Source organism: Pipistrellus kuhlii, unplaced genomic scaffold (assembly GCF_014108245.1).
Source record: "Pipistrellus kuhlii isolate mPipKuh1 unplaced genomic scaffold, mPipKuh1.p scaffold_m20_p_27, whole genome shotgun sequence".
Lineage (NCBI taxonomy): Eukaryota > Metazoa > Chordata > Mammalia > Chiroptera > Vespertilionidae > Pipistrellus > Pipistrellus kuhlii.
The window spans coordinates 6,237,736-6,263,057 of record NW_023425526.1 but is presented as its reverse complement, the minus strand read 5'-3'; the positions used below and the strand labels follow the sequence as shown (position 1 = coordinate 6,263,057).

The 25,322-nt window shown below is 50.6% G+C and overlaps 1 protein-coding gene across 50 annotated transcripts in view; it reads right to left on the bottom strand.

Moving 5' to 3' along the window:
* MAP4K4 (mitogen-activated protein kinase kinase kinase kinase 4) overlaps positions 1 to 25,322 on the bottom strand; it is a 183,248-nt gene that overhangs the window by 7,436 nt on the left and 150,490 nt on the right. Inside the window, exons 14-28 of one of the 50 annotated variants that reach the window (XM_036454110.2) lie at positions 23,389 to 23,475; positions 22,631 to 22,834; positions 21,664 to 21,825; positions 19,127 to 19,360; positions 18,113 to 18,219; positions 16,902 to 17,053; positions 16,124 to 16,221; positions 15,604 to 15,612; positions 14,016 to 14,191; positions 13,475 to 13,598; positions 12,382 to 12,573; positions 10,417 to 10,534; positions 9,984 to 10,154; positions 4,740 to 4,883; positions 1,814 to 1,948 (exon numbers count right to left, since the gene is read on the bottom strand). In XM_036454110.2, coding sequence (XP_036310003.1) covers positions 1,814 to 1,948; positions 4,740 to 4,883; positions 9,984 to 10,154; positions 10,417 to 10,534; positions 12,382 to 12,573; positions 13,475 to 13,598; positions 14,016 to 14,191; positions 15,604 to 15,612; positions 16,124 to 16,221; positions 16,902 to 17,053; positions 18,113 to 18,219; positions 19,127 to 19,360; positions 21,664 to 21,825; positions 22,631 to 22,834; positions 23,389 to 23,475 — 2,113 coding nt within the window. The remainder of the gene's footprint in view (positions 1 to 1,813; positions 1,949 to 4,739; positions 4,884 to 9,983; positions 10,155 to 10,416; positions 10,535 to 12,381; positions 12,574 to 13,474; positions 13,599 to 14,015; positions 14,192 to 15,603; positions 15,613 to 16,123; positions 16,222 to 16,901; positions 17,054 to 18,112; positions 18,220 to 19,126; positions 19,361 to 21,663; positions 21,826 to 22,630; positions 22,835 to 23,388; positions 23,476 to 25,322) is intronic. The other 49 variants (XM_036454112.2, XM_036454111.2, XM_036454113.2 and 46 more) reach the window with 49 other exon arrangements.

Genomic DNA, 25,322 nt, shown 5'->3' with positions numbered 1-25,322 from the left:
CACAGTTTCAAGTTCTTTGGTGCAGGATTCAGGCTGTTCAATTCGCTGGTTACTACCATTGAGTACTCTCTCTTGCTCCTAATCTTATAGTGCAAATATTTAATTATCCGGGAGTTGCCAGGCGTATCCCCCCAAAGTCAAGGGCCCAGTAGCACTTGAAAAGGACAGTGATGAGACTAATCAGTAAGAATCCCCAAATCACAGCACGAGGCCGAAGCCTCCTGTGCTTCCCGGGTCCTCCAGGCGCTTCCACAAGGCACAGGAGTCTGAAACCAAACACCTGCTGGCGGAGGCTGGGTCCTCTTGTTTGTGTGAGACCCAGTCACGTCTACCCCGGAGAGGCAGCGAGTGCTGGGCTCCCGCTAAAGCTCTGTTCAAGAGCGGAGTGAATAAAGAAACTGTCTCTTCAGTGATCTACACACAGGAAGAGAAGGTCCTGTACACACACTCCAAATGCCCGTACCCGCTGTTTCACCCTGTGGGTGACTCGGCTGACAAACACCGAGGGCCTGAACACAGGCGTGCACTGGCCTGGGCAGACCGCAGGCCCTTGTAAAGGGCCTCTTCCTTTGCACAAGAGACAGGCCTGCTAACCGGTGCCTCTCCCTGTTCAATTCCATCTTCCACCATATAGTAAGTGACGCACCTGCATCCTCATCTCCAGAAGCTGCTTGAGGTGCCATGGGAATGAGCCACAAGAGGGCTCTGCTTGTTTTGAAAACCCATTCCCTCCACACGGCCACCTCGAGCACCCAATGCAGGACTGTCTATCATAAACATTTCAGCTCTTGGAGCTGTCTCATTAAGTTTAGACTTAGATGTGTTTAGTTACTACGCCTCAACAAATAAAAATGTTCCACATAAACACAACCCAGAAAATCCTAATCCAAGATCTGTGCCAAGCAGACACCAGTACTGTTTGGTATCACTCAGAAGCGTTCTAATGCTGGCGAGTGCCATGCCCATCGTTGGCCAAGGACTACGGTCTGTGGACAGCTCATGTAAGCAAGAAGACAATGCCAACAACAGTGCATCCTGGCAGCAGAGAACTGCCCTCAGCATGCGCTTCATAAACACGGAACCAGAGGAAACGCAGAGGCAGAGGCCAATGCTAGCAGGCCCTTATGCTGATAACAACGGGGACATAGACACTTGATCTTTTCATGCTGCCCCTTCAAATAGTATAGTAGATCATCTCTCCCATAAAGCTTCAATTCAACTAAGCACCATGATTTCCCCTTATTTCCAATATTTATAATGGCATTTTGATTTTTTTAATACACAAAGAAAACAGCTTTTTGTTTTGTTTTTGAGGTGTCATTCATGGGAACCACAGCATGCACACTAAAAAGAAAAAGCAGAGTTGCCATGAGACACGGACTGGCTGGCCAGATTCATTTCCTCTTTAAGAGCGCAGGAGCCTGCACAGTGGACTCCATTCTAAATGCCAAGCACGGCCCTTGGCAACCTTGTGCAGGCCCCACCAGGTGCCCGGGACCCGGAGTCCTTGGCCCTCAGTCCTCCAAATCGACCGGCTTCCTTAGATCATTTGAACCCCATCTTACAGAGGAGAGCGTGGCCTGTCAACGAGGAAGGGTGGAGGCCCTGCCACAGACGAGCTAGGTGGCAGGGGGACAGTGTGTCCTGCTCCAGGTGCACCTGCAGCCAGCCGAGCCTCCAGGACAGGGAGGGGCCTTACAAACATCACAGGAGTGAGCTGTGTCAGGAAGGTTACTGCCAGGGCTTTACGCACAGGATGGTAAGTGCAGCACTAACGAAACCCAGGAAAACAAGCCGGGCCGCAGCGACTCACCCACTTTATAGTGCACACATCCTTCCAGATCTCCCACGGTGGTCCACCCCTGTTTCTTCTCCACCTCCGGGTCGTTGTGAAGGATTTTGTTCCTCAACCAGGACAAATAGTAGACACGTAACTTATCCTTCTTGCCTAGCAAAACAAAGTAGATATCATCATCAATAACAACAGTCACAGAAGAAACTTCAGGAAACAATAACTATTATCTCCCTATGAGAATCACGGCAGCAGATGAGCTACAAGTTATCTCACAGACACACACAGGCACTGCTCTCAAAGTCAATAGTGAATGACATGAGACAATGAGGCACCGTGTCATACACCTATCCGTGTCTGGAACTAACAAGAGCAATAATGCTAAAAGCAGGCGACGTGGGATAACTAGGAACTTCAATAACTAGCACTGACATTTGGGAGAACCACTCGGATAAGCTTGGTGCTATCTATTCTATTCAGGTAGGATATATGTATACCTTGCTATGATCCAGGAATTTCTCTCCTAATATACATGTGTGTATAGGAGCTCCCACATACATGAACATTGTTTCTAACAGCCCCACAGAGGAAACAACACGAGCGTCTATCAACAGCAGGAGTGTGACGTGCCATCCACAGGAATAAAGAGGAACAAATACAGCTATAAACCATTCAAAACACAAAAGCATTGGACAAAACCAGCACCGTCTCATGATAAAAATCCAGGCAAGCCCTGCCCAGTGGCTCAGTTGCTTGAAGTGTTGGCCCATGTACAGAGAGGTCACCAGCTGGATTCCCTGTCAGGGCACATACCTGGCTTGCGGGCTCAATCCTTGGTGGGGGCATGCAGGAGACAGCTGATTGCTGTTTCTCTCTCTCCCCCTTCCCTCTCCCTCTCTCTAAAATCAATAAAAATGTTTTGTTTTTAAAGTCAACTTCTTTCCTATACACTTGCAAAAGCAGTTGGAAATTTGAAACTAAGTAATTTGAAAGGCTACATGCTGTGATTCCAACTCTAACATTCTGAAAGGGCAAACGTCGCCATGGAGAGATAGTGAGAAAGATCTGCTGTTGCAGGGGCGTGGACAGAGGGGCGTGGACAGAGGAGCGAGTAGGTGGAGCCCAGAGGATTCTCAGGGCAATGAGAATAGTCTGTATGACACTGTCATGGTGGGTAATTATATATTTGTCAGAACCCACAGAACGCACAACACCAAGAGTGCACCCCAATAGAAACTACATACTTAAAGTAGCCAGACACAGTCCCCGGGGTTAGACTTATGACTTTACCATTAATGTGACTTCAGGTCAATGAAAGCAAAAGCAATGGAAGGTGTTAAAGTCAGGAGCGTGTTTCCGTCTGTGCCTTGCAGGCAGCATGAGGGAGCATCTGGGAGCACGGGCTGACCCTCCACCAATGCGGGCTGCGTGGGCTCTCACTGACCATCACTGAGCTCAGACTCAGCACCTATGGACTTTCTATGCTATGTCTCATACTTTTTAAATTTTGAAGAATTTGGGAGAATATTGACTACGGTGAAACAAAGACTACATAGTTTATGTAGAGTTTTATTCCCATATTGTGAGATATATTTATAGAAAAGAGAGGAAAATACAATAAAACGCTAACAACAGCTATGCCAAAGACTGGAGTAACGTTTTCGCTAAGTGTTCCTGTTTTTGAGGCTTCTCCCTGCAGATTACTTTTCTCCCGTTTCAGAACCCACTCTCCAGTAACACTCAAGTTTTAAATGACTGTTTTCTCAGTTAAGTGGGCTGGTGACATTTTTGCATTTCAACAAATACCTTTACTTACAACCAAAAGCCTATTTGAAATCTAAAATAACTGCAAGAAATTTGTTACATATAAACAAACACAAGATTCAGTTAGCAGATAACTAAACCAAACTAAGACCTACTTAAAGTCATAATTTTGCATCCTCTTTGGTCCCAGCACTAATATACAAGTTATTAGGAAATCACAATCTATGAAACATGAGTATGCATGCCCATGGATAAGCAAGCTACAAAGACATTTGTGAAACACGAATACGTAAGGGGGAGGAGTGAACAGAAAGACGTACAACAAGGCGAGTGAATGTTAGCACAGCTGAGCAGAGAAGCACGGGGTCTGTGACACGGGATCATGGGAGAATGTCCAATGACGGGAGGAGCAGGCTGCAAGGTTTAGACACAGGAATGGAGGGCACACAGGACAGTGGTTCCTGAGGGAGGTGGGAGGCAGAGGGCATGCCAACTGCATGGACCATAGTGTGTTGTAACTTCTAATAAAACCAGCTAGTCAGTATATGGGCGACCTATTTTCTCGTTTTTATTCTCCGGATGTTTTGAAACATTGCATAACCATTTTTATGCAGATTTCCCCCCGTAAGTGTGTATTTTGAGTGTGTCTATGTTTAAAAGACTGGAAGATAAAAAGTGAAAGGTTAATACACCTTATCTTTAGACGATTTCAGGTTTTACTTCTACTTGCTTTTCTGCAGCATTTGTCACTTTCAATAATGAGCATTTACTACATAATTTATACTAAAAAAGCTGCTCTTCCTGAGAAGAAACGTATGGTGCTCACTGGTGGAAGAAAACTTTTACGATTGCGGCAGGAGCAGTGCCTTTGCATGACCAGGAGCATGGGAGGAAGCGGCACAGCAGCCACAGGGCAGTGTGGATCGTGGTGGTGTCCACGCCGGGGCACCCGGGCTTCCCAAGGCTGCTCCTCAGAGGAACAGCGTTAGGGTGCACCCGGGGTTGGAGTGCACCTGGGTGTAGGGTGCACCCAGGGATAGGGTGTGCAAGCGGGTTACACCTGATCCAGCTGTATCTCATTTCATTTAGCCATTACTTCAGAAACTGAAGTAGCTGAAGGTCAGTGCTAGGAGGTGCTGTTTTAGACAGTGCTATAATCCTGCTCTACTGAGCAGATACTTACCAGATATTGTCACCAAAACATTCAAGCCTTCGAGGACATCCATTTGCTGAAATCGTCTTCGGTTGATCAGAGGATATACCTTCCCTTGGCCACTTCTGTCCAGCAGCATCAGGCCACTTTCTGTCCCCACCAACAAATTCACTCCTGTTTCAAGGACAGACAGGCCTGGGTTACACTGTGCTGGCAGGCAGGCTGGGGGCAGAGGGAGCTACCTGGCTGGTGGGGTGATTTCCTAACTCACCCCAGAAAGGAATGGCGCCACAGTCACAGGTAAGCAGTCAGGTGAGGGGGACATACTTCCTCAGATGGAGAAAGGATGTGGGGGGGAAGTGAGCGAACCACACCCGCTCTCCACACCCACCAGCTCTGTGCTCCCCAGGCTGGCTCGGGCTCACACCTCCTCGGTATGAGAGCTCACTCGCCACACTAGACACTGAGCAGCCTTCGTCTCACTTCCTGACCGCACACTGCCTTCTCTGCCGCCATTTCCACAGAAAGGGCCGCACACAGCCCTTTGGTGGTCTGACTACCGTCAGGCCAAGGTTCTCTTCCACAGTGCAGCCAACCGGTGGCCCGTGAGGTCCGAAAGGCTGGTGACCGCTGCTCTTACAGACAACCCCGTCATCACCAAGAGAGAAGCTGCACCTGCCCTCAGCCCCTACTCCCCCCACCCCTCGCCTCTGCAGCCACCCCCTCATTTCCACAGCCCTGTGTGCGGCTGCTGGAGTAGCACCTCTGAACCACTAACTCCTATCTCCATCCCTGCCACAGCCCGTTTTCTCCAAGACCATGCCTGGGGGTACAGCGCCCCTGCCCTTCTCCGGGACTGCCCACCAAGTCCTCATCGAGCCAGACTGCATGTCAGCTACCCGCCGCCACAGCCTCGCTGAGCATTTGGAATCTGCCCCTGAGCCAAATTACTTCTCTATCACCCACTCCTTCCCCAAGGGCACGTTCTTCCTTGGTCTGAGCTAACTTTGAACTTGGAGCAGAGATCACCTATGGTCCTAGGGGCCTGGGCACACACATTTGCACTAATTCCCTAAACTGGGAAATAAAATCACTGAGACAGGAAATAAAGTGTCTGTGCTTTGAGGAAGTAATTGCTCAATTAACATTTCCAGGGAGATGAAATGATTCAGAACAAAGTATGTATTTTTTGAACCCCATGGTCCACATTTTGTTACACACATATCTTCCTATATAGAAGGGTTATATGCAAATTGACCCTAACAACGGAACAACCAGTTGCTATGATGTGCACTGACTCAGCTCCATGCTCACCCTCCCAGCAGACTCCCAGCTCTATGCTCACCCTCCCAGCTCCCTGTCTGCTCACCCTCCCTGCAGGCTCCCGGCTCCCTGTCTGCACACCCTCCCAGCAGGCTCCTGGCTCTGATTGACATGAGCAGGTGGAACCCCACCTCAGCAAAGCTAGTGAGGAGCCTGTGAGCACTGGGGCCTAGGCAAAGCAGGACCTGGAGTTTATACAGGTCCTCGCTGTCACCACTCCTTAAACACAGCACCGACTCCAGCAGCAGGGAAGGGCAGCACACAGGAACTGCAGCCCCAGGTGGGTTGAAGGGAGGCAGGCAGGGGGCTACAGCACCAGGGGGGAGGCACGCCGGGGAGCTACTCTGAGGCCTCGCAGAAGCGCTGGCACAGACCTCTGAATCCTCAATGCAGAGCACATGGCGAACTCCTGAGTCTAGAGACCAGGGTGCCAGCTTCTGACGACAGTGCAACGACCGTGAAAGCGCCACTGCCACCACTAAGCACGGACAGCTCGCCCTTCCCTTGTGCACTGTACAGGAGCACGCCGCCCACAACCCACTGGCTACGGATTCCCCGTCTAGCGTGGCCTCGTGTGACAGCTGTCAGCCTGACAGACCATGAAATCACTTCAGAAAGCCGGAGGGGAGCCCCTGGGATTTGGAGAAAGAGGAAAACCTGAGTCGTCACTCCCCATCTTGAGTGACCCTTACAATTAAACAAAACCACCAAGAATCGTCACCAACTGTACGACATTCGGAAATGGCCACACGTACACATGGCTTCTCTGTCGCCTGTGACTGGGGTTTCAGAACGTGCCATCTAAACAGCCTGGCACCTTCCACGTGAGGTCCAAGGTCAGCCAACGGCCCCTGGTGGCTACTGTGCACCTGACTGCGTCTGGGCCAACCGAGGAAACGCTCCTCCACGAATTCACTGAAACCTAAGCAGCCACGGGCATGGCTGACACTGGCTCCATTAACCAGGAAATGTCTGGCTTTCAGCTAGCTCAGGGGTGACACTTTTCCCGGCTCACACAGCCCCTGCTCTTACAAGGTCAGTGCTGCAGCAGACGCAGCCTGACTCCGCGGGGAAGAACTGCCGCCGCCGCGGCCGCCCGACACGGGTTAGCACAGGAGACGGACGGCCTGCCCCGCTCCCCGGAGCCCGCCCGTCTGAGGTGCCCGCTTTGCCGAGGATCAAAGAGGATCAAAGCAGAGCTCATTTGGACGCTGTTCTTAGTGATTCCCTCCACACATAAGTGAGGTGATTCTAAGCAGCTTTAAACTTATTTGCAGCAGATAAAACAAAACATTAACCGACAGAGCTGCTATCAGACAGATCTGCTCCAAAGGCTTCACTTCATTTCACAACATTCCAGCACCTTCCTGGTTAACCGTCAATATCAAGTACCTAAAAACATCTACATCAAAGATCTAGTAATATCCACCTGAAATATGAGCCTTGTGAAATATACTATTTGTGGTTTCCAAAAATAAATAGCATTCAAATACCAATCACAATCTTACAGTAAGAAATAAAAGATGACGCTGAAATATCTTTTCACACACAGAACTGCAGCTGGGCTGGCCCTCACTCCCCACCTTCCATGTTGCCAGCACACACTTCCTGGCACTGCGCCAAGTGTGGAAAGGCAGCGCCAAAGGGACACGCCAGTCACTGGGAGACCACGCCTGGGAGATGAGGGGCCTAGGAGACAGGTCACATGCTGCAGTAACCTCTGGGTGCTGGGTAATTAAATGTTTGCTAGCTGTTCAGAGGTGTGTGGTGCTAGAAACTGTGAGTGCAGTCAGAGGAACCTGGCACAGGCTGCCGGGAGAGCTGTATAACACGTGATTTAAATTTCCTTTAAATTCCATGGTGAGTACAATGTTACATAGTTAGCTGCAGATAATCTACACACATAAAAGGCTAATATGCAAAGTGTCCTCTTGGGAGTTGGACTGGGAGACCAGGAGTTCGATCACTCGCTATGACATGTGCTGACCACCAGGGGACAGCGCGGAATGAAGGAAGGTCCAGGCCAGCAGCCTGCAGCCAGGGAAGGGAGGCACCAGCCAGCAGCTGGAAGGCCCCAATTGGTTCTGAACCAGCCAGGCCTAGGGACCCTATTACCTGTGTGTGCATGGATTTCATGAACCAGGCCTCTAGTTCATTCTGAACGTAAGGATGGAAACAATCACGTTAAGATAATCCTGGTTGTGAAGGGGAAGACTGCCTTACTAAAAAATATAATAAATATGCAGCAATTTATTCGCAAACATTTTCCCTGAAGGTACAAAAAAGCGAAGGCACCCAACAATGGCCAGCAGGACAGAAACGCTGTGATTCCTGCTGCAGCGAAACACTCCGAGTCCACCTACCAGGTGCTTGGGTCCGTCCGGCCCGCCCTCTACAAGGCCGACTGGACCTTCACAGTCACGGCAGCCTCCCTGGTGACCCAGCTGTGAGCAACTCAAACACAGCGGCTCGCAGACATGTGTCCCTCTAAGGCACTCCCAGCCTTTTCTACTCACACAGTGATAAATGAAAGTCCCACTTCACTTTTAAAAACATTGGCTCAAGTCACTCCTATTTTTCTCAGAGGTATTGAAGAAGTTAATTAGGAAAAAGAATTTTAGTTAAAAAAAAAAAAAGAAAAAGTTAATGGCACATAGAATGGGGCCCAGCACTTGGCAGGACATTAGAGGAATATAAAATTAGTGTAGAAGCATTATGGATAAAAATGATGACAATTTCTAAACACGAACATATTTAACACTTTTTGCACTGGACGTAACATAATCATGTTTGCTGACGTGAGCAACCCGATGGCCTGTGCAGAGGTGATGGAAGGCCCAGCCCCAGGAGTGGCCTTGGCACTCGGGGCTGTGGTCACCTGAGCCTGATTACCCAATGGCTTGTTCCCTTGCCTAGCAGTATTAAAGCAGCATCCTTGTGGTCATTAGGGGGTTTAAAACACTCAGTGGCGACAAGGACACAAGTCTAGATCTCAGACTTAAAGAGAAATAAAAGAGAAAGCAGGTGTGTCTGCAATGGGCAGAGGAGACAAGCCTTCCAGCCCCAGAGGAGGCTGAGAGTGTGTGAGGAAGGAGCCAGGCGGGAGGAATGCAGGGCCCTTCTTCACAGACGGGACGAGGGACCACTGGGGGTCAGAGGTGAAAGTGGGGCTTCATGTCAGCCTCAGGGTGAGGAGAGCTGGCCCAGCCCCTGTGGAGAACGCAGATGACACTCCAGGAACGTACATGAGGAAAATGTGCTGGGCTCCACCAATGAGAGAGCTGCGTGTGTCCCATGCAAGTACTGGCAATGTCCAGGGAGTAAGAAACTTTCCCGAGGAGAAGCAGGGTCCCTATTAAAGACGGCAGAGATAGCGTTTACGGGGAGAACACGCCCAGTGAGGGGCTGGAGCAGGGGAGTCCAGGATCCGGTCAGCAAGCAGAGTGGACAGCAGAGAGGGCGGTAGTGTGGAGCAGTGTCTGTGTGCGGCCCTCCCCACGGCAGGTCTACATGCAGTCACCTACACTGCAAAGGCCAGGGAAGGCACCCCACAGCCAGGGCCCTGCCAGTGGCACCTGCTTCTAAAGCGTCAGGCCCACGGCACAGGCAGCAAGGAAAACAAGCTCAGTGACACACCCGAAGAAAATAATTCGACACATTTCTCCCTTTTCCCCACAAATATGAACCAAACCCAGTGTCTTCCTGTCCTTCACTTTGCTTCTTTCCATGAAGAAATGGAGACGAGCCCTTCTTCCCAATCCCTGGTGGCTGGACAGGTGGCAGCGAGCCCAGCACCACCTGCTGCCCGGCAGCCACAGGGATGGGACCACAGGCACCTACCATCTCGCCCTGAGCAGCTCTTCAAAGCCCCCAACCGCGCCACTCCCTTCCCTGAAGGACCAGACCGCCGCTCGGGACAGCACAGGGCCCGAGTGGCAGGAAGCTACCTACCCCACAAGGCAGCACACAGGATCTCAGAGTTAAACCTCTTCTTGTATTTGCGGATCTCCGGAGTGTCGCTCTGTGGCCTAGTGTTGGTAGGATTCACATTGACCACTGAGCCCTTCCGGGTAGGATCTTGCCTTATGGCTTCCGGTCTCATTCCATCACAGGAAAATCCCACTGAAACACAGCACACTGGGAATTATTTTCTGTTCATGCCAACACTGTACCTGCCTCCCCCCCTCCCAGAGGAAATATTCATGGCCATAACTGAGTCTTTGTCCAGGAAAAGAAGCTTGTAGGAGATGGATGTGGAAAGGAGGTTAACTGCGCAGCTCACTGCAAATAAGGCAGTGCGAGCGGGAGGGGTATGCTAGAGGCACCAGAGAGCAAGGCAAAGGGCCGCGTCCTGGTGCCAGCTGCTTGCTGCCGCTTTACTTACCCACGGAAGTCACTGTGGTGCCACTAGATGGAGAGATCTGCAGTAATCGGGGGTCTATAAAAGGTGTAAAGGAGGAGGAGGATTTGTGTTTCTGGAGTGTGCTACTAGCGGACTGAGTCTGCAATGTAAATTTCAATTTTATTAATACAATGACATGAGAAAGGCAAACATTAAAACATCCCAACCCACCCCGAAAACGCGCAGCTCCCCCAGCCAGGCCTGTCCTCCCGCACCCCCTCCGCAGTGCCCGAGGGGCCTGCATGCGCACACTCCACGGCACGTGTGGCCCTTCCCTGAGCACTGCGCACAGGCCAAGAACGCCGCACGCTGCCAATCCACCTACACTTCCAGCTCCTAGTCGTTTAAAACAAGTAATAATGATGAAACCTCCTAAAGGAGGTTGGAAATGTCGTGATCTCATTTCATCTACTTTTGAATTTACTTTCATGTCCAAAAAAGTCCAATTAACCTATGCTGGAGTCCTGGCAAATCCTAACTTCATGTGACTTATTGTAAAGTGAGCCTCTTGCCAGGAAGCAAGGCGCACTGGCGATCGCACGAGATGGGTCACCAGCAGAGCACCACCAGGCCCAGGGGGGAGCGGTGCCGACCAAGGGGCCGCGGCCCTGCTCTTGGAGGAGCACCGGGGCTGTGGTTAATAATGTAACTTCAGAGAAAAAACACAGGAGAGTGAAACAAATTGTTAAGTGAAAATGTAATGGCAATTAAAAACAAAACAAACAGAAAATAAACTTGCCAGTTTAGTGGGTTAAGGGGTGTAGTAAATACTGTGCAGTAGAGCAAAATGGAGCAAAACTGAAATGCAACTGTAAGAGGATGTGTGTGCAGGCAGAGGACACAGAACCTGTCTGCTCCAGGGCTGGCACCCACACCGTCTCCCCACGCGGGCAGCTCATCGCCTGTCCTGGAGCCAATGCCCTCCTCGGCTCCCAGCTGCCCCCGTCCCACGACCAGTGGCCAGCCCAGCCGCCGCCCAGTCTTCTGCCGAGCCTGCCTGGGAAGCAGTCAACGTGCCCCTGCTCCTCAGGGGAAAGGACCATTCTAATTCTAACAGGGAACCAAAATGGAAGCAGGCAGGCGGGCCAGCAGGTAGAGGTTCCCAGCAACAAGACTGGCGGAAGCCACCTGCCACCTCTGACCTCCTTCAACTCTTAGACAAATGCATTAAAATCTAACCTCCCAAGAAATCAAAATCATCACGATTCAGTTCGGTAACAGGTGCTCACGGCACACTGCATCACTGCTCCCGCCTGGGAGGGGGCGTGACCCGTCCCTAAGAGCGAAGATCACCCAGCACCCGACGAAGTGCCACAGCCAAGCCCCGAGGCCCACTCCAGGCCTCACATTAAAAGCACACTCAGACCTTCCTGCTTAAAACCCTACGTGTTTAGGTTTACCCAAAAAACATGTGGCCTCTTCTTAAACTCTGAGTGACTGTGGATTTCAAAGGGAAAAGTCTTTGGAGGGTTGGTGAAAACCAATCAGCAGTGCCTCCCCGGCAGAAAGCCTGTTTGCAGGACACGCCCGCTCCGACGGCCAGCTTGTCCAAGGAGGCCACGTCTGCTTTACCAACTGCTCTGCTTTCTTCGTTGGATAAAAGGAAGGATTCCACAAATGACCCTGAGAGTTTCATGCCAAATACATAATGGCTCTGAGAACACAGCAATCACTTCATTTAGACTTTTGGAAAGTAAACTGAACACAAAAAGCCATGCAGCTACACTGACTGCAAGACCAGGGAAGTGTGCTGCAGGAGTGGGGAGACTGGTCCGTTATGGGATTTGTATGCAGATCTGAACCATGTTACTTGGGGGTGGAGGGAGGGAGGTGACAGAAGGAAGCGGTTGGGGAAGGCAGGGGAGGGACGTGGGAGGTCTGCTCTGCACACTCGCTACCAGGCAGCAGGTCTAACCTAGGAGAGCAGCCAGCATGGGCAAGACCTACCTCATTAGCAGTGAGCTTGTCCTGGGGTGTCTGTGGGGACATGGTGGGTGTCGGCTGGCTGGAAGATGGGGAGGAGGAGGTGGAGGAAGTGGAGGAGGAATGGCTTTGCTGTAAGAGATCTGGCAAGAGGTGAATGCGCCCGGCAAAGCCATTGCTCTCATGATGGCTGGCTCGCTTTTGGTCAACTGTACTCTGTAGAAAAAACAGGCACACTTGTCTCGCTCAGGCGCCGCTGGAGCTGCCTGCGCCCCTGACAACTGCCTCTGCTGGGGTCGGTGACTCCTGACGGATCCTCTCCACAGAGAGGCGGGGCGGCTGCTGCTCGCCTCCCTGCTGACGCCCAGGCAGGGCCAGCAGCACAGAGGCACCTGCCCGGGCGGCACTGAGCAGTGCCCATTTGCTCAGCCTGCCACCCTAGCTGCCATCACCGAAACCATAGGCAGTGGCTTTTCTTTTTAAACCTTTCTATCTAAAGCTCTAGAATGTGCGCATTGCTTCTTTGAATCCTGATCTTTTCCACCCGAATGCAGTGCCACAGCACGAGACACACTCAGGGAAACGTCAATGTGCTGGGCAGGCGCCTGTTGTATTTAAAGGAGAAGCAGACACCTGACCTCACAGCTCAGCGAAGCAACGGACAGACAGCTGTAAGGCGGTCACCCAACTGAGCGCATCTGGGCGGGGCACTAATGGCTGGCGGAAAGGGAGTGAGCATTTGGGACACAGAGCGACTTCCACCTGCTGCTGCACGGGCCCTCCTGCCTGGCTCGGCTCACATGCTCTCTGCAGGGCCCGGGGAGGCCCTGGCGCGCAGCCTCCTGAGGGCCGCCCTGTGGCTTTCCTACTCTAGACACACAGACTCTGGGTGGTGCTGAGGCTGCTGGGGGGCGTGCAGAGGCAGCGATGCAGGGGCGCCGCCAGCCCCGCTCCTGTCACGCAGCTCACACCTGCCGCCCTGGCCCAGACACTCAGCCCTCGGGGCTCGTTAACATGAGAACAGATGATGATGGAGAAACAGCATGAGGAGTGAATGAGCAAGTGGGTTAATGACTCAAGAGAAGCTCAGCCTGACAAGTGTGTGGAGACATGGTACCTGGCGGACAATCAGCGTGCCCTCCTTGGACGGGGTCATGGCTGGCTCACTCTCCACATCGTCATGGACAATCATGGTTCTCACGGATTCTGTCTCCCCATTGCTCAAATTCAGAGATGACCTACTGAGAAAAATCCAGAGGTGAAGGACCATAAATACCATCAGCTGAGGATATTCTGTCTACACTCTCAACTTCCCAAGGTCATTAGGAGATCAGGCCACAAGTAGACCATTTCCTTAAGGAAAGCAAATACTTAGCACTTTCCCGCCGACAAACAAGTTCCTGCAGGCACAATTTGTTTTTGAGCAAAAAAATCAGAATGAATGCTTATGGTTAAAATAATTAAACCAATCAGAAATTTCCCTTTTACCGGACTTTCAAATTAAAAAGAAAACAGGAACTACACAGGGGGCCTGGGGAGAGGCACTGGCATGCACGCACACGGGCAGCTGGCCGTGCTCCACGCTCGTCAGGGAACCCCCTGTCCCCGGGGCAGACAGACTCGGTGAGGCTCTCCCATCTAATACACCCAGGACTGACGCTGCTCTGGTGTCCTCTGGTCCGGACATGGGCTCCCCGGCCCCTTCTTGCTCCACTTCGTCGTCTTCCTCGTCCGTCGTCCCCGACTCCTCGCTGGACGAGGAGTAGTCCGTCACCTTGTGCGGCGGCCGCACGTCCTCCACTGCTCGCAGCTCTTTGGCCAGTGCAGTCAGGTCCTAGTGCGGGGACAGACGAGAGTGAGCAGGCCGAGGAGAGGAGAGAGCAGCAAAGAGTGAGACGTTCACTCTCACTGCAGGGAAAGAGCCACGACCGCAGCTTTGGAAAACTGTGCGGTCGAGTATTTACCAGTATATGAAGGTGAGCTCTTCTGACAAAAAAGACCAAACAGTCAGACAGCCCAAATCTCACACCAAAAACCCCCCACAAGAATCTGCTTATTTTTTCCCAACTATACAATTCTAGATAAAAAATTTATGTAGATACATCCTTGAAATTTATTATGAAGATACCTGCCGATGTAACAGAGTCTTCTTTAAAAAACATGTTTTTACTGATTTCAGAGAGGAAGAGAAGAGGGAGAGAGAGAAACACCAATGATGAGAATTATTGATTGGTTGCCTCCTGCATGCCCCACACTGGGGATGGAGCCCACAACCAGTGCATGTGCCTTGACCAGGAATGGAACCAGGACCTCCTGGATCACAAGTGGAAGCTCAACCACTGAGCCATGCCAACTGGGCACAAAGTCTTCTTTAAAGGAGAACATCTACCTGTCCCTGCCTTACCCCAAATCTTCAAATTATCACCTTGCATGTGAACATCAGAGAGAAATCACAGGAAAGGTTTCCCTTTTCTAATCTACACTGAGCTATTTTAAGACTCAATCAATTATCTCTATAAATAAAAACCTAAGCGACTAGCCAACTGATGCTCTGATGTGCACTGACCACCAGGGGGCAGATGCTCAGGGCAGGAGCTGCCAAACTGCGGTGACTTGGAAAAGGCAGATCTTGGGTGAGACACGGAACCAGAGAGGAGGGAGCCCAAGAACCTCCCTCTCACAATCCAGGAACCCCCTGTGCACGAATACGTGCACAGGGTCTCTAGTCCAAATATAATGACCAAGTGCGACTATTATTCATAGTCCACATTTCATACAGAAGTCCGAAGTTAGTCTTTCTACTTGGGGATTTTATTTTAAAACAATGACTTTTTACAAAGCAGGCCTTGTAGCCTTCCCCCCAGCGGGTCCACCAGTTTTCTTCTCCCCAGCAAGGGGCATGTTTCCTTTCTTTGAGCCTAAGCCTGAGCCTCTGAAATCATAGTGATTAAGTATGCACCATGAGCCTTGCTAACCATTGCATGGATACAGTGTGGCTTTTTAAAAATTAAAACACACACACACACACACAAAAACAAACAAACAAACAAAAAAACCCCACAAGTATAGATAATAATAAAAAATGCATGCAGCAAATTTTGTGTGTTAAAAAGATGAAGCAAAAGATAAGGGCTTGGTCATTCTAGAAAAGAATACAAGATAAAGTGAGGAAGGAAAATCAATGCAGATGGAGGCTGAGTGTAAAAGGCAGTTGGAATGGCTCCCGTGTTTCCAGAGACGGCTTACCACTTCACTCTGCGTCCAGCAGCCGTGCCGTCGGCGGGGCGGGAGCACAGCACAGGGAGCACGGAGAGAGGGAGACGGAGCACAGAACTCATCAAGCAGGAAATCATAGTTCCAACAGGTGCACAATCCACAATGTGTGCAGAGACAGGGTCGGTTAGTGCGGCAGGGGTTACAGGAGGAGCATGGGAAAGTCACAGCTGCCTCTCTAGGTACCAAAAGGCGGAACTTAAATAACAGGTGATGTTAAAAAGGGGAGGGAAAAGATTCTAAAGCCAGTGTTACAAACGCCCAGCACATCTAAGATGCACAGAGGCTAATGCAAAGCAAAGAGTAAGGCTTTCTTTCTTCTGTATTTCTCTTAGTGACTAGTTGGAAGGGCATAAATGTGTCCGAGGGCTATGGCTTTCATTCTAACCCTTCACTTCTGTGAGGGCCCACAGAAAGGCGTGCCTCGAAAGCATGCTCACAGCAAGAAGATCTCCCCACACCCGGAGGGAGCACCAGGCTGCGCACGCCTTACCGCAGGCTTCAGAGGTCTGAACACTTCTCTTTTGTCCTCAGGTTTTTTTGCTGCATTTTCAAGGCGCTGAGACGAGGAGCCTTCAGATTTGGATGATGCTGTGAAATTCAAGAGAGACAAGAAAAGCAGATACATAAAAGCATCCAGATGGTGCCACAAGGCAGACTGGCCCACCAGCCTTTGCTTCTCCCCCTCGCCCCTGCCCACTGCTCTCGGCCTCTGTGCAGGGTCTCCAAACGCCGGTCTGTACTCCTGGGCTTCTAACTCCTACCCAGACTCCATCACCACCACTCTCTACATAACACATCCTCACAGAACCTGGTCATGTCCCTAACATAATCTATTATGACAAGTACGTTTAAATAACCATGTTAATGCCAATGCTGATGGAGTCTGTGGTAAAAGAAGTAGGTTCGAAGATCAGCTCAGACATTTAGCTGGTCACCTTGGACCAGCTACTCAATCTCACTGAACTGGTTACTGCGGTCTGTAAAGTGGATGCACAGTTAGTGTGTCTCATGAGGTTATGACGAAGATGAAATGAGACAACATAGGCGAAGAGCTCACACTGCGAGGCATGTGTAAACGCTCAGAAGTCAGCTCTCGTATTAAAATTCTGTTGACTCCCGGTGCCATTAAACCTACACTATGACCTGCCCTGTGACATGCACTGTGCAAACGCCAGGCAGCCCCACGGCCGGAGGCCTTCAGCGTACTACCCAGAGCCCAGTCGCTAACAGGGGGGTTGGGGAGGAAGGGGTACAGAAAGGCACCCTACATCTCACTCGGAAGCGCTCCCCAGAGCCGCTCTGAGAGCCAGGATGCGAGCCGGGCTGGGATCCCGAGTTGCTGGATCCTGAAGAGCTTCCGCTGCCAGGCCTGGGCGCCAGCTTTTCCACTCTCTCCCACAGCAGCCGGGGCTCGATGCTGCTGTCGGAAAGAAGGGGAGAGAACAGCTCATGCATTACCCAAGATGCAGCACTGAGCTGTATGCACACATGAAACACAGGTATGATGAGAGGCTACACACAGGAAGCCCTAACGTTCTTCATGGCTTTTATCTCAGGTACCCCAACAAACCAAACACTTAATGATACCCTACCATTAGCAGACCCTGGATCTTCATTAGGCAAAGCTAATGCTATCGTTGGGTCTAGAAGTATCACCATTTCTGTCATAGCAACATTATAAAAGATCCACTTATCTAAATTATGCACAAAATTGTACTGTTTCCGGCTGCTGCTCCCAGCTGACCACACTGGTCTCCAGAGCTGACACTACGCAGCGCCCTCCTCTTTGTGGCTGTGACAGGGAGCGCGGGCGGACGCCACCTGCTGGGCCTGGCAGAGGCAGGGGCTACTGGGCTGGAGGACACGAGGCACACTCAGTCCCAGGAGAGCCCGGCCACCTGCTCACCAAGGACCAGGCGGCTCGGCGGCTCCCGGACAACCCCACCTCCAGCACAGAGGACCTGAGGCTCAGAAAGGGGCCAGGACAGCAGCGTGGCCTCTTCCTGCTCCGGCCCAGAGGCGGTGGGGACCCACAGCTTGAGCAGTGGCTACCGGACACTCGACACACCGCCAGTGTTACCAAGAAATCAAGTTTTACTTACTCCATTTTAATGAAGTTACACTCGCATTTAGCTGTATAACCTAGCGGCCACTAACCTCACGCGGCTAAGAGCTGCTCACAGGACAGAAGAGCTTTACACTGAAAACGGGATTTGGCTAGTTCACTGGTTTACTGCGACTGTAAGCCAACCACGACGTTCTTCAGTGCTGCTTGTCATTTTCCTATTCCCATTGCCCAGGACACCCCAAGGCCCTGCTCTTGGGGCCTCCCCCACTGCTCTGCACTCACCCTCACAGACAGGCGGTTAATATATTTCATAGCAGTTTTTCTTTCATAAACTGATAATGTCCTCTTTGCCACAGAACTGCCCTGAAGGCGACTGTACGTAAGCTGCCCTTAAGCTCCGCCTCCTTTTACCTGGTGGAGTTTCTCTGCCCAGCTTGGCTATTCTGCTGCCCACTGCCCTGCAGCGGGGAATCCCGACGGGACAGCACAGGGGAGCGAGATGTTGTTCTCACAGGAACCTTTGGGTAGAAAACACAGCAATCACGTTCTTGAAAATATGAGGGGAAAAGATTTCCCTTCCAAACATTTCCTACTGCAGTCCTAATTCTGTTAGCCTGGCTGTCACCGTCCCACCCGCCCACCCGCCCTGCCTCCACTGACACACGGAAGAGAAAACTGGGTCCAGGCAGCGAAGGTGCGGGACCGCAGCAGGTGCTCTGCAGCACCCCTGCCGTGTAGATGTGTGGACGGAGGTCTGCTGGCAGGGGCATACAAAGCATTTTGCTAAGAAAATGTGAGAATCAGGAAAATGAGCTCAAAGAAACCAAACGATGTCCACAAATGGATCAGTAGGAAACAAAGACTGGTAGGAAGCAAGAAAATATCCAGAGGAAGCAAATTCTAAGTGGAAGAAAAATAAACTAAAATGTGCCTTTATGTTTCATTTCACCATTAAGTAATTACCAAAAAATTAAAAATTAAAAAGAAATTCAAAGCAAAACAAAGCCAAAAAATTCCTCAATTTAAAAAGAACAATGTCTCCTTTTAGAAATTTTTGTTAATGATTTTTCTTTACTAGACCTTTTCTGAAAAGTTAGATAACGGTTAATTTGAAAATAATCTGTATCTTCTGTATAAACATCAGATAGCTGCTAAAACACAGGCTATCCCGTTTGTTCTAAAGCATGCTCCTAGGTTCCTTTGTTACCCAGTGTTTAGATACAGAGTTAACAACACAGATGAACAGCTAGCACTGGCTGGACCTGACTCCTAACTGTGCAGCTCTCTCCCCACTGTAAAAAGCTCCTGTGAAATTTCATGGCCCCTTAATTCTGGTGACGTCACCATACCCTTAATTGAAATTAGTAATTTTTAAAAAACAACAAAAAGGAAAAAGCAGCACACATCTGTCTGTCTGCTTCTTACCCTTGGAGGCACCTCGTCACTGTCTGATCTAGACCAAGCCTTTTGGGCGGGGTCAGGCGACTCCGACTTAGAGTCAGAACTCTGACTGAGCGCCTCACTGCGGGAAGGTGGACATGGGTCCTGAGAGCGAAGATGGTGGTGTGCAAATTTGGGAGGAGAAGGGTCACTGAAGGAATGGGATCTCGAGACAGGGGAAACATTGTTCTTGAGAGATGCCAGGTGGGACCACTGTACCTTACAAGAAAACAAAACACAAGACATTCAATGCGTTCTGCATAAAAGGCTTTTCTGGTCAATTCCAAATTCAAACAGGAACTGGGGGAGGCAACAGGTGCAAGCTGCTCCCCTTTAAAGTGAACAGGGCCTGGGAGACACCGTGCACAGGAAACCAATGCACACTTAGACGGGAAACTCTTTAACCCAGATAAGCTCCACGGGAGCAGCAAACGTGAAGGTTTAAAGTTTAAAGAAGGCTTATCGCCCCGTCCTGATGGGGAACACGTGCTCTCGCATGTCCACGTCCAAGCAGAGGCTGGAGGCGGCGGGCGCAGGGAGGGGCCTGTGCGTGCACACCTGCCCACCCGCCCGCTCCCTGCAGGGCAAGCCCTGACCAGCGGCAGTGAACAGCACGCTGACAAATGTGGGCAAACAGAGCCCTCAGGTTCTGACAAATTATAATACAGCAGCTTAAAAACAGCCAACTTTCCACCTACACCAACATTTTCCTTCTTTCTTCCAAGACTTAAAACATTCAAACCCTAGGTCTCCATATCTTCACAATAGTTAGGAAAAAAGAACTTAATTTCTTTAGAAATATTCATTAATTGATCTACTTGACAACACTTGTTAACTGGGCATTTATCTGGTTGCTTTTAAATTGGCAATCTCTGAAATAACGTGTATTTTCTTTAAATTATTATTTTGTTTTAAAATGTTTAATATTTCAATTTACATAACTCCAGTTATATGACTATTACATCAATGCATTTAATGAAAACTGGAAATGCCAAATCACAACTGATTTCAGTCTTCACTAAAGCAAGATCCAAAATTAGTTCCAGTCTGAGAGTTGTAGCTGAGTCACAGAGCTAGTTATCGGTACAATCTCAGAGTCTGGGAAAGCGTGGGCCTGAAGTGTTGTCTGTAGCGACGATGCTCAAAGCGTGGCTTCAGCGCGGCCCTCCCTGGAGGCCCGGAGAGGACATCCGCACAGGTGCGTGTGCCGAAGAGCAGCCTGCCCCAGGAGCCGGAGACCCTCCCAGGCGCGGCCTTAAGGGCCCTCCGCCTAAAATGCAGTCTGCGGAAGCAGGAGCGCTGCTTCCTACACTGCCCATGGCCCAGGCGGTAAAGGTTTTCTACTCCCGGCAGGGCTAACTTTCAGATGAACTAAACCTGGCCTCTCCCCAGGAACGTCGTCCAACTGACCCCACTAGTCCCTCCTCCTTCCCCGTTCACCCTGTCCTGCTCTGTCTTTCCATCCCTGACTCGGAGCTGCTGATCGCTGGCGCGCCAGCTGCCCGTGAAGCATGAGCTGCTGACTCCGGGGCACACTATCCATGGCCCGGGCACCTCCCCTGCCCGCTAGGCCAGAGCCTGGCTCTGTGGTCCCTAAATGCCTCCACACAGGGCTGTTACTGGAAGCACATTCAAATCCTCGTTTGAATTAGTTTTTCGAAGCACCACAGCTACTTCTCACAAGAACCTGAATTCTGCCCCCAGTACCTGCAAACCTCAGTGAACCTGGGTCTCAGAACTCACTTCCAATATTCTGAGTTACATAGCCGTGCAGAGCAAAATGACTAAAAGTCTGCTGTTTCAGCGAGAAAGTGGCATCAGTGGGGACACAAGGCCTCTGCATGGCACCCTCTGCCGTCCACGTTCTCTCCAGACAGCAGAGGGCTCTCTGGCCCACAGCACTCAGCCCAGCTCTCCCACACCAGCCACGAGGCCGACCAGTGAGAGCTGTGACCTTTCCACCTGCTGCAGGATACCACACCTAACCTATTGCATTGCAACTTCTTTAGGATCTTGAACCTTTTGAGAATCTGATAAAAGGCTTGTTTCCCAGAAAAATAAAAGGAAACAAAAAGCATGCACATTTGGAAAACCCCAAACTTGTGCTGGAACTTCAGGGTGGTGCTGGCCTTCTGATGCCCACTTCTAGCTAGGCAGGTGCCAAGGTCTGGCTAAGAAAAGGTCTGGTTTGCCCCTTATGTACTTGTAACACTAACTTTCTAAAAACTAAGCTGAAAAAATCCTTTATGTTAGAATAAGAAAACACTTATTCATGAACATATGACAGAATGCTAAATGAAAAATCACCGAATCTGGATATGCTTAGAAAGTACAACAAAAATCTTAAAACTTCCTACTTTCCCCTATCAAAAGAGGGTCTTGTCCACTTCAGGCTAGTCTGAACTTGCTCCTGCTAATCTCTTCTCCTTCTCAATGTGGGAACATACAGCAACGTGATTATTACATGCAGGCCCGTGGCCTGAGCCCACACGCGCCCGCGACCCACGGCCAGGCCGCCGCACCTGGGGCTCAGCTGGTCTCTGCAGGGCGGGGTGCATAGGCTCGGCGCTGCCGCTGGAAAAAGACTCTGATCTGGAAGGCACGGGTGGCTCCAGCACTCTGCCTGTCTGCTTAGCCTGGGCCTCCGGGGAGCTGTGGTTAGTTTTCCTAAACCTATCTTCCACCTGCATCGGAGATTTAGAAGACATAACGCAGTGTTAGTGGGGAAAGCAGGTACCAGAGAAAGCCTGGAAGTGGGCAGACTGCACAGAGACATTGTCTGTTAACTTCAACTACAAGAAAAGAAAGGGAGAGCTTAAAAGGGAGGAGCAAATGAAGCAGGATAAAGAAATACTTATGAGAGCCAGTTAAAAGAGGCAGCCTTGACATCTCCGCCCGGCAGGAGTTCTAGGGCTGTACATGAGGATGATAAACCAGAAAAACAGTTAAAGGTGTCACAGCCAGCAGAGGAAAAGACTGCCATCGGGATCTCACTCCGGCACAGAGGGCGTTCCAGAGCAGATGCTCCCGGGCGCTCTGGGCCAGGAGCGCAGGAGGGCGCCCCCAGCGCCTCGGGAGCCAGGACCCCAGTGCCACACCAGAGGCAGCAATTCGGTACCATGTCAGGATCACTGAACAGCCAGGAAGTCGGTTGTGGACACACTTCATCCTCATCCCCATTTGGGAAAAGCGTTAACCAGGCCCCCATTCCCTCATTTGCAGTTTAAAGAATGATTCTGCCGGACAATCTTCCCCTTGTGCTTAGTTCAGTGTTCAGTTCACCTGAGAATCGGTACCAAAGGCACTCCGGTCCTCTGAGAACATGCCGAACTGGGGAAGAAACCCTGTGAGTCAGTCTCACTTCTCAGGACCCGCTTCTCAGCTGGAAACCCAAGGGAAGTGGGGGGCAGTCCTCGGCTGCCGGCACATCCAGCACTAACACCGGCCAGGAACCCACAGGATTGCGGTCTGCGGCGCAGGGAGCGGTACCTCTCGCGCTCGGTCGGCGGGCTCGTAGTGGGGCCTGGGCTCCGGGGCGTGGTAGCTGGGCTTGCTCCGCTCCTGGGGCGGCGGCTGTGGGTGTGGCCTCCGGTGGTCATGCTGTAGAGACAGGAGATAGGCTTGTTCTTGTTGCAACTGCCTCTGGAGCCTCTCTGCCTGCCGGTGCTGCTCCAGCTCCCGCCAGCGGCACTCCTTGGGGAGGGAGAGGAGAACACTGAATCTAGGGGTCACTGGAGGGCTCGCCTCTTCTCCAATTCATTCTCAGCTCTCTAAAGACCATGCCATTTCCCCCATGCTTTGTAACAAAGTAAAATGCTGGGGTTTCAGATAGCATATTACCTGTGGAAAATCTGACAGCTTGTTGCTAACAAATATCACTGGACAGAGCAAAAGAGAATTAAATTAAATGTCAGTAGCAGTGGTTTCAAAAGGAACCTAGAGTAAGCTAGGTGAAATCCTATGCAAGCGCTTTCAACCATCAACCCCTAGCATTCTTGTCTGCTCGCTGAATGCCAGCTTCTGTCCAAAGCCTTTCGACCTATCGAACAGGACCGCTATCAGTGGGAAGTAAGTAGGTAGAAAAAAGCCACCTGGAGGTGTGTCCCAAGCAGCAGGACCACGGAGGTGTCTCCACTTGAGCCTCCAGCCCCCAGCACTACCCAGAGTGGTCTGGTGGCGCACAGCTGTGCCCGCTCGGGGAGGACAGACGCGCCCTGGCACTACAGACAGACAGACGCGGGCGTTACCAGTAACAGGGCCTGCTCCTGGAGCAGCTGCTGCTGAAGCATTTCCAGGTGCCGCTGCTCCTCTTCTAGCTGCCGCCTGATATACTCCTGTCACACAGAAATCACCCAGCAATCAATGGACCCACAGAAAGATCAGGACCTGAGCGGAGCGCACCCGCATCGGCCCCAGTAGTCCATGGTGGTCGTTCACTTAGTAATGAGTCTCAACAAAATCTATTGCTCAGAGTTTCCCGAAGATCTTCAAACTCTGGCACCAGGAGTGTAACAGGTGATGGCGTGCTCGCCCCAGTCCACACAAGGTGCTGGGTGCGCCTGCCATACCCGATGTTGGCCGTACAGGCCGCGGGGCTCCTTCGGGATGGCAGATGCGGAAGCTGGCAGTTTAAATTTAGGAAATTTGCTCATTCACAAATGTCTGCTGCTTAGTCATTCTTTATACCCAGCATGGGTTGCCAATTTTTAAAACCCCAAAACAAAACCTGTTTAATATGAAAATACAAGCATGATTTGTGTTTTCGCTGGTGATAGATACACAAGGCATCTAGAATAACTATGTTCTGAAAGCCCGGTCTGGACACGTCGGCGACTTTCCACCAACAAACAGGCCCAGGCTCTTCATAATGAGGGGCCCTGCGTGTCCACGACAGAGCAAGGAGAAGGATGCGAAGAGAAGGTTGAAGAATGAAAACGGGCAAACACATCCAACATATGTGTCTAAAGAGGAGAACTCCAGCCTGGAGTGTCCATGCACATGAATGGCCTGGGGAACCAGTGGCCCTAGCTGTGGTTCAAGCAAACCCCCTCCCAGGCTCGCAGACTCCACATCTGAGAAATGACTTCAGGGGTATTCTCTCTCCACTCTCAGGATGGTTTTGTGAGGCTCAAATATGAGATACAGATAACCTCAGAAAGAACAAAGTTGGTACAAGAAACAGAAGTTTCCTTCCTTTTCAATGGGGAAGAAAGCTAACTACTCAAAAGGGGTTCCTAAGGGCAGCCTTCACTCTGAAATACAGAGACTTTTTTACAGAGTCCACTGCTGACAACCCCCTTATCCCAAACTGCACCCCAAGATACCGGAAGAGAAGTGTGGCTAATCAATCCATCTAATTGGGAGAATGCTGGATAACAGAAATTACGATGTGTAAATTTCCTTAGAAATGCTCATCTTACACAGAAAATTTAGCTAAAAACAACAAAAAAGCCAGTCTGGGGGAAAACATACCCAGACCACCAGTGGCAAACACGCCCTGACTCAAACCCAGGCTCCCCAGAGCCTGGTCCCGGGCAACTCCTGCCCCGCCAGCAGCGGCTGACCACGCTGCCTCCCGGAGTGACCAAGGAAGAACCTGACTGCCCTCTCTCTCCCTGGACTAGACAGAATTAAGCCATAAGCTAAAGGATCAAGTAGCCCACTCATTTGTTTCCTCCCTTCAAAACACAGGGGCACCTGGAAAATGTACATCTATCCAAGTCACAGGTCCTAGTCCACGGACACTGAGCAGTAACACATGCACACACACAGGCACACTTATGCAGAGGGGTGTTCCCTCAGCACTGTTCTTGTGGGAATGCTGCAATAGAATGAGGAAAGCCGAATAAAACTAAACTTTTGCTGTTATTTAATTTGTTTGTTTTGATGTTACTTTTTTAAAGAGGTGAACAATGCTGCTATATATTATAGCTAATGCCTGTCACTAGAAAAATAAAGGCTAAGTATTACTTTCTTATCATCTTATCACAACTGAATTGTGAGGATTAAATTGTGATCTAATTTTTAAAAGCATTTAGTGCATGTTATGTCTTCTTTGCAGTTCTCAAGTATAAATTGGAATGTGAGGAAAACAAAACACATCAGTTAATTGGCCCACAATGTCAGGAAGGTGACAAAGAATGTCACTTGAATTCCTAGGAACACTGGCAATCAGCAGGCA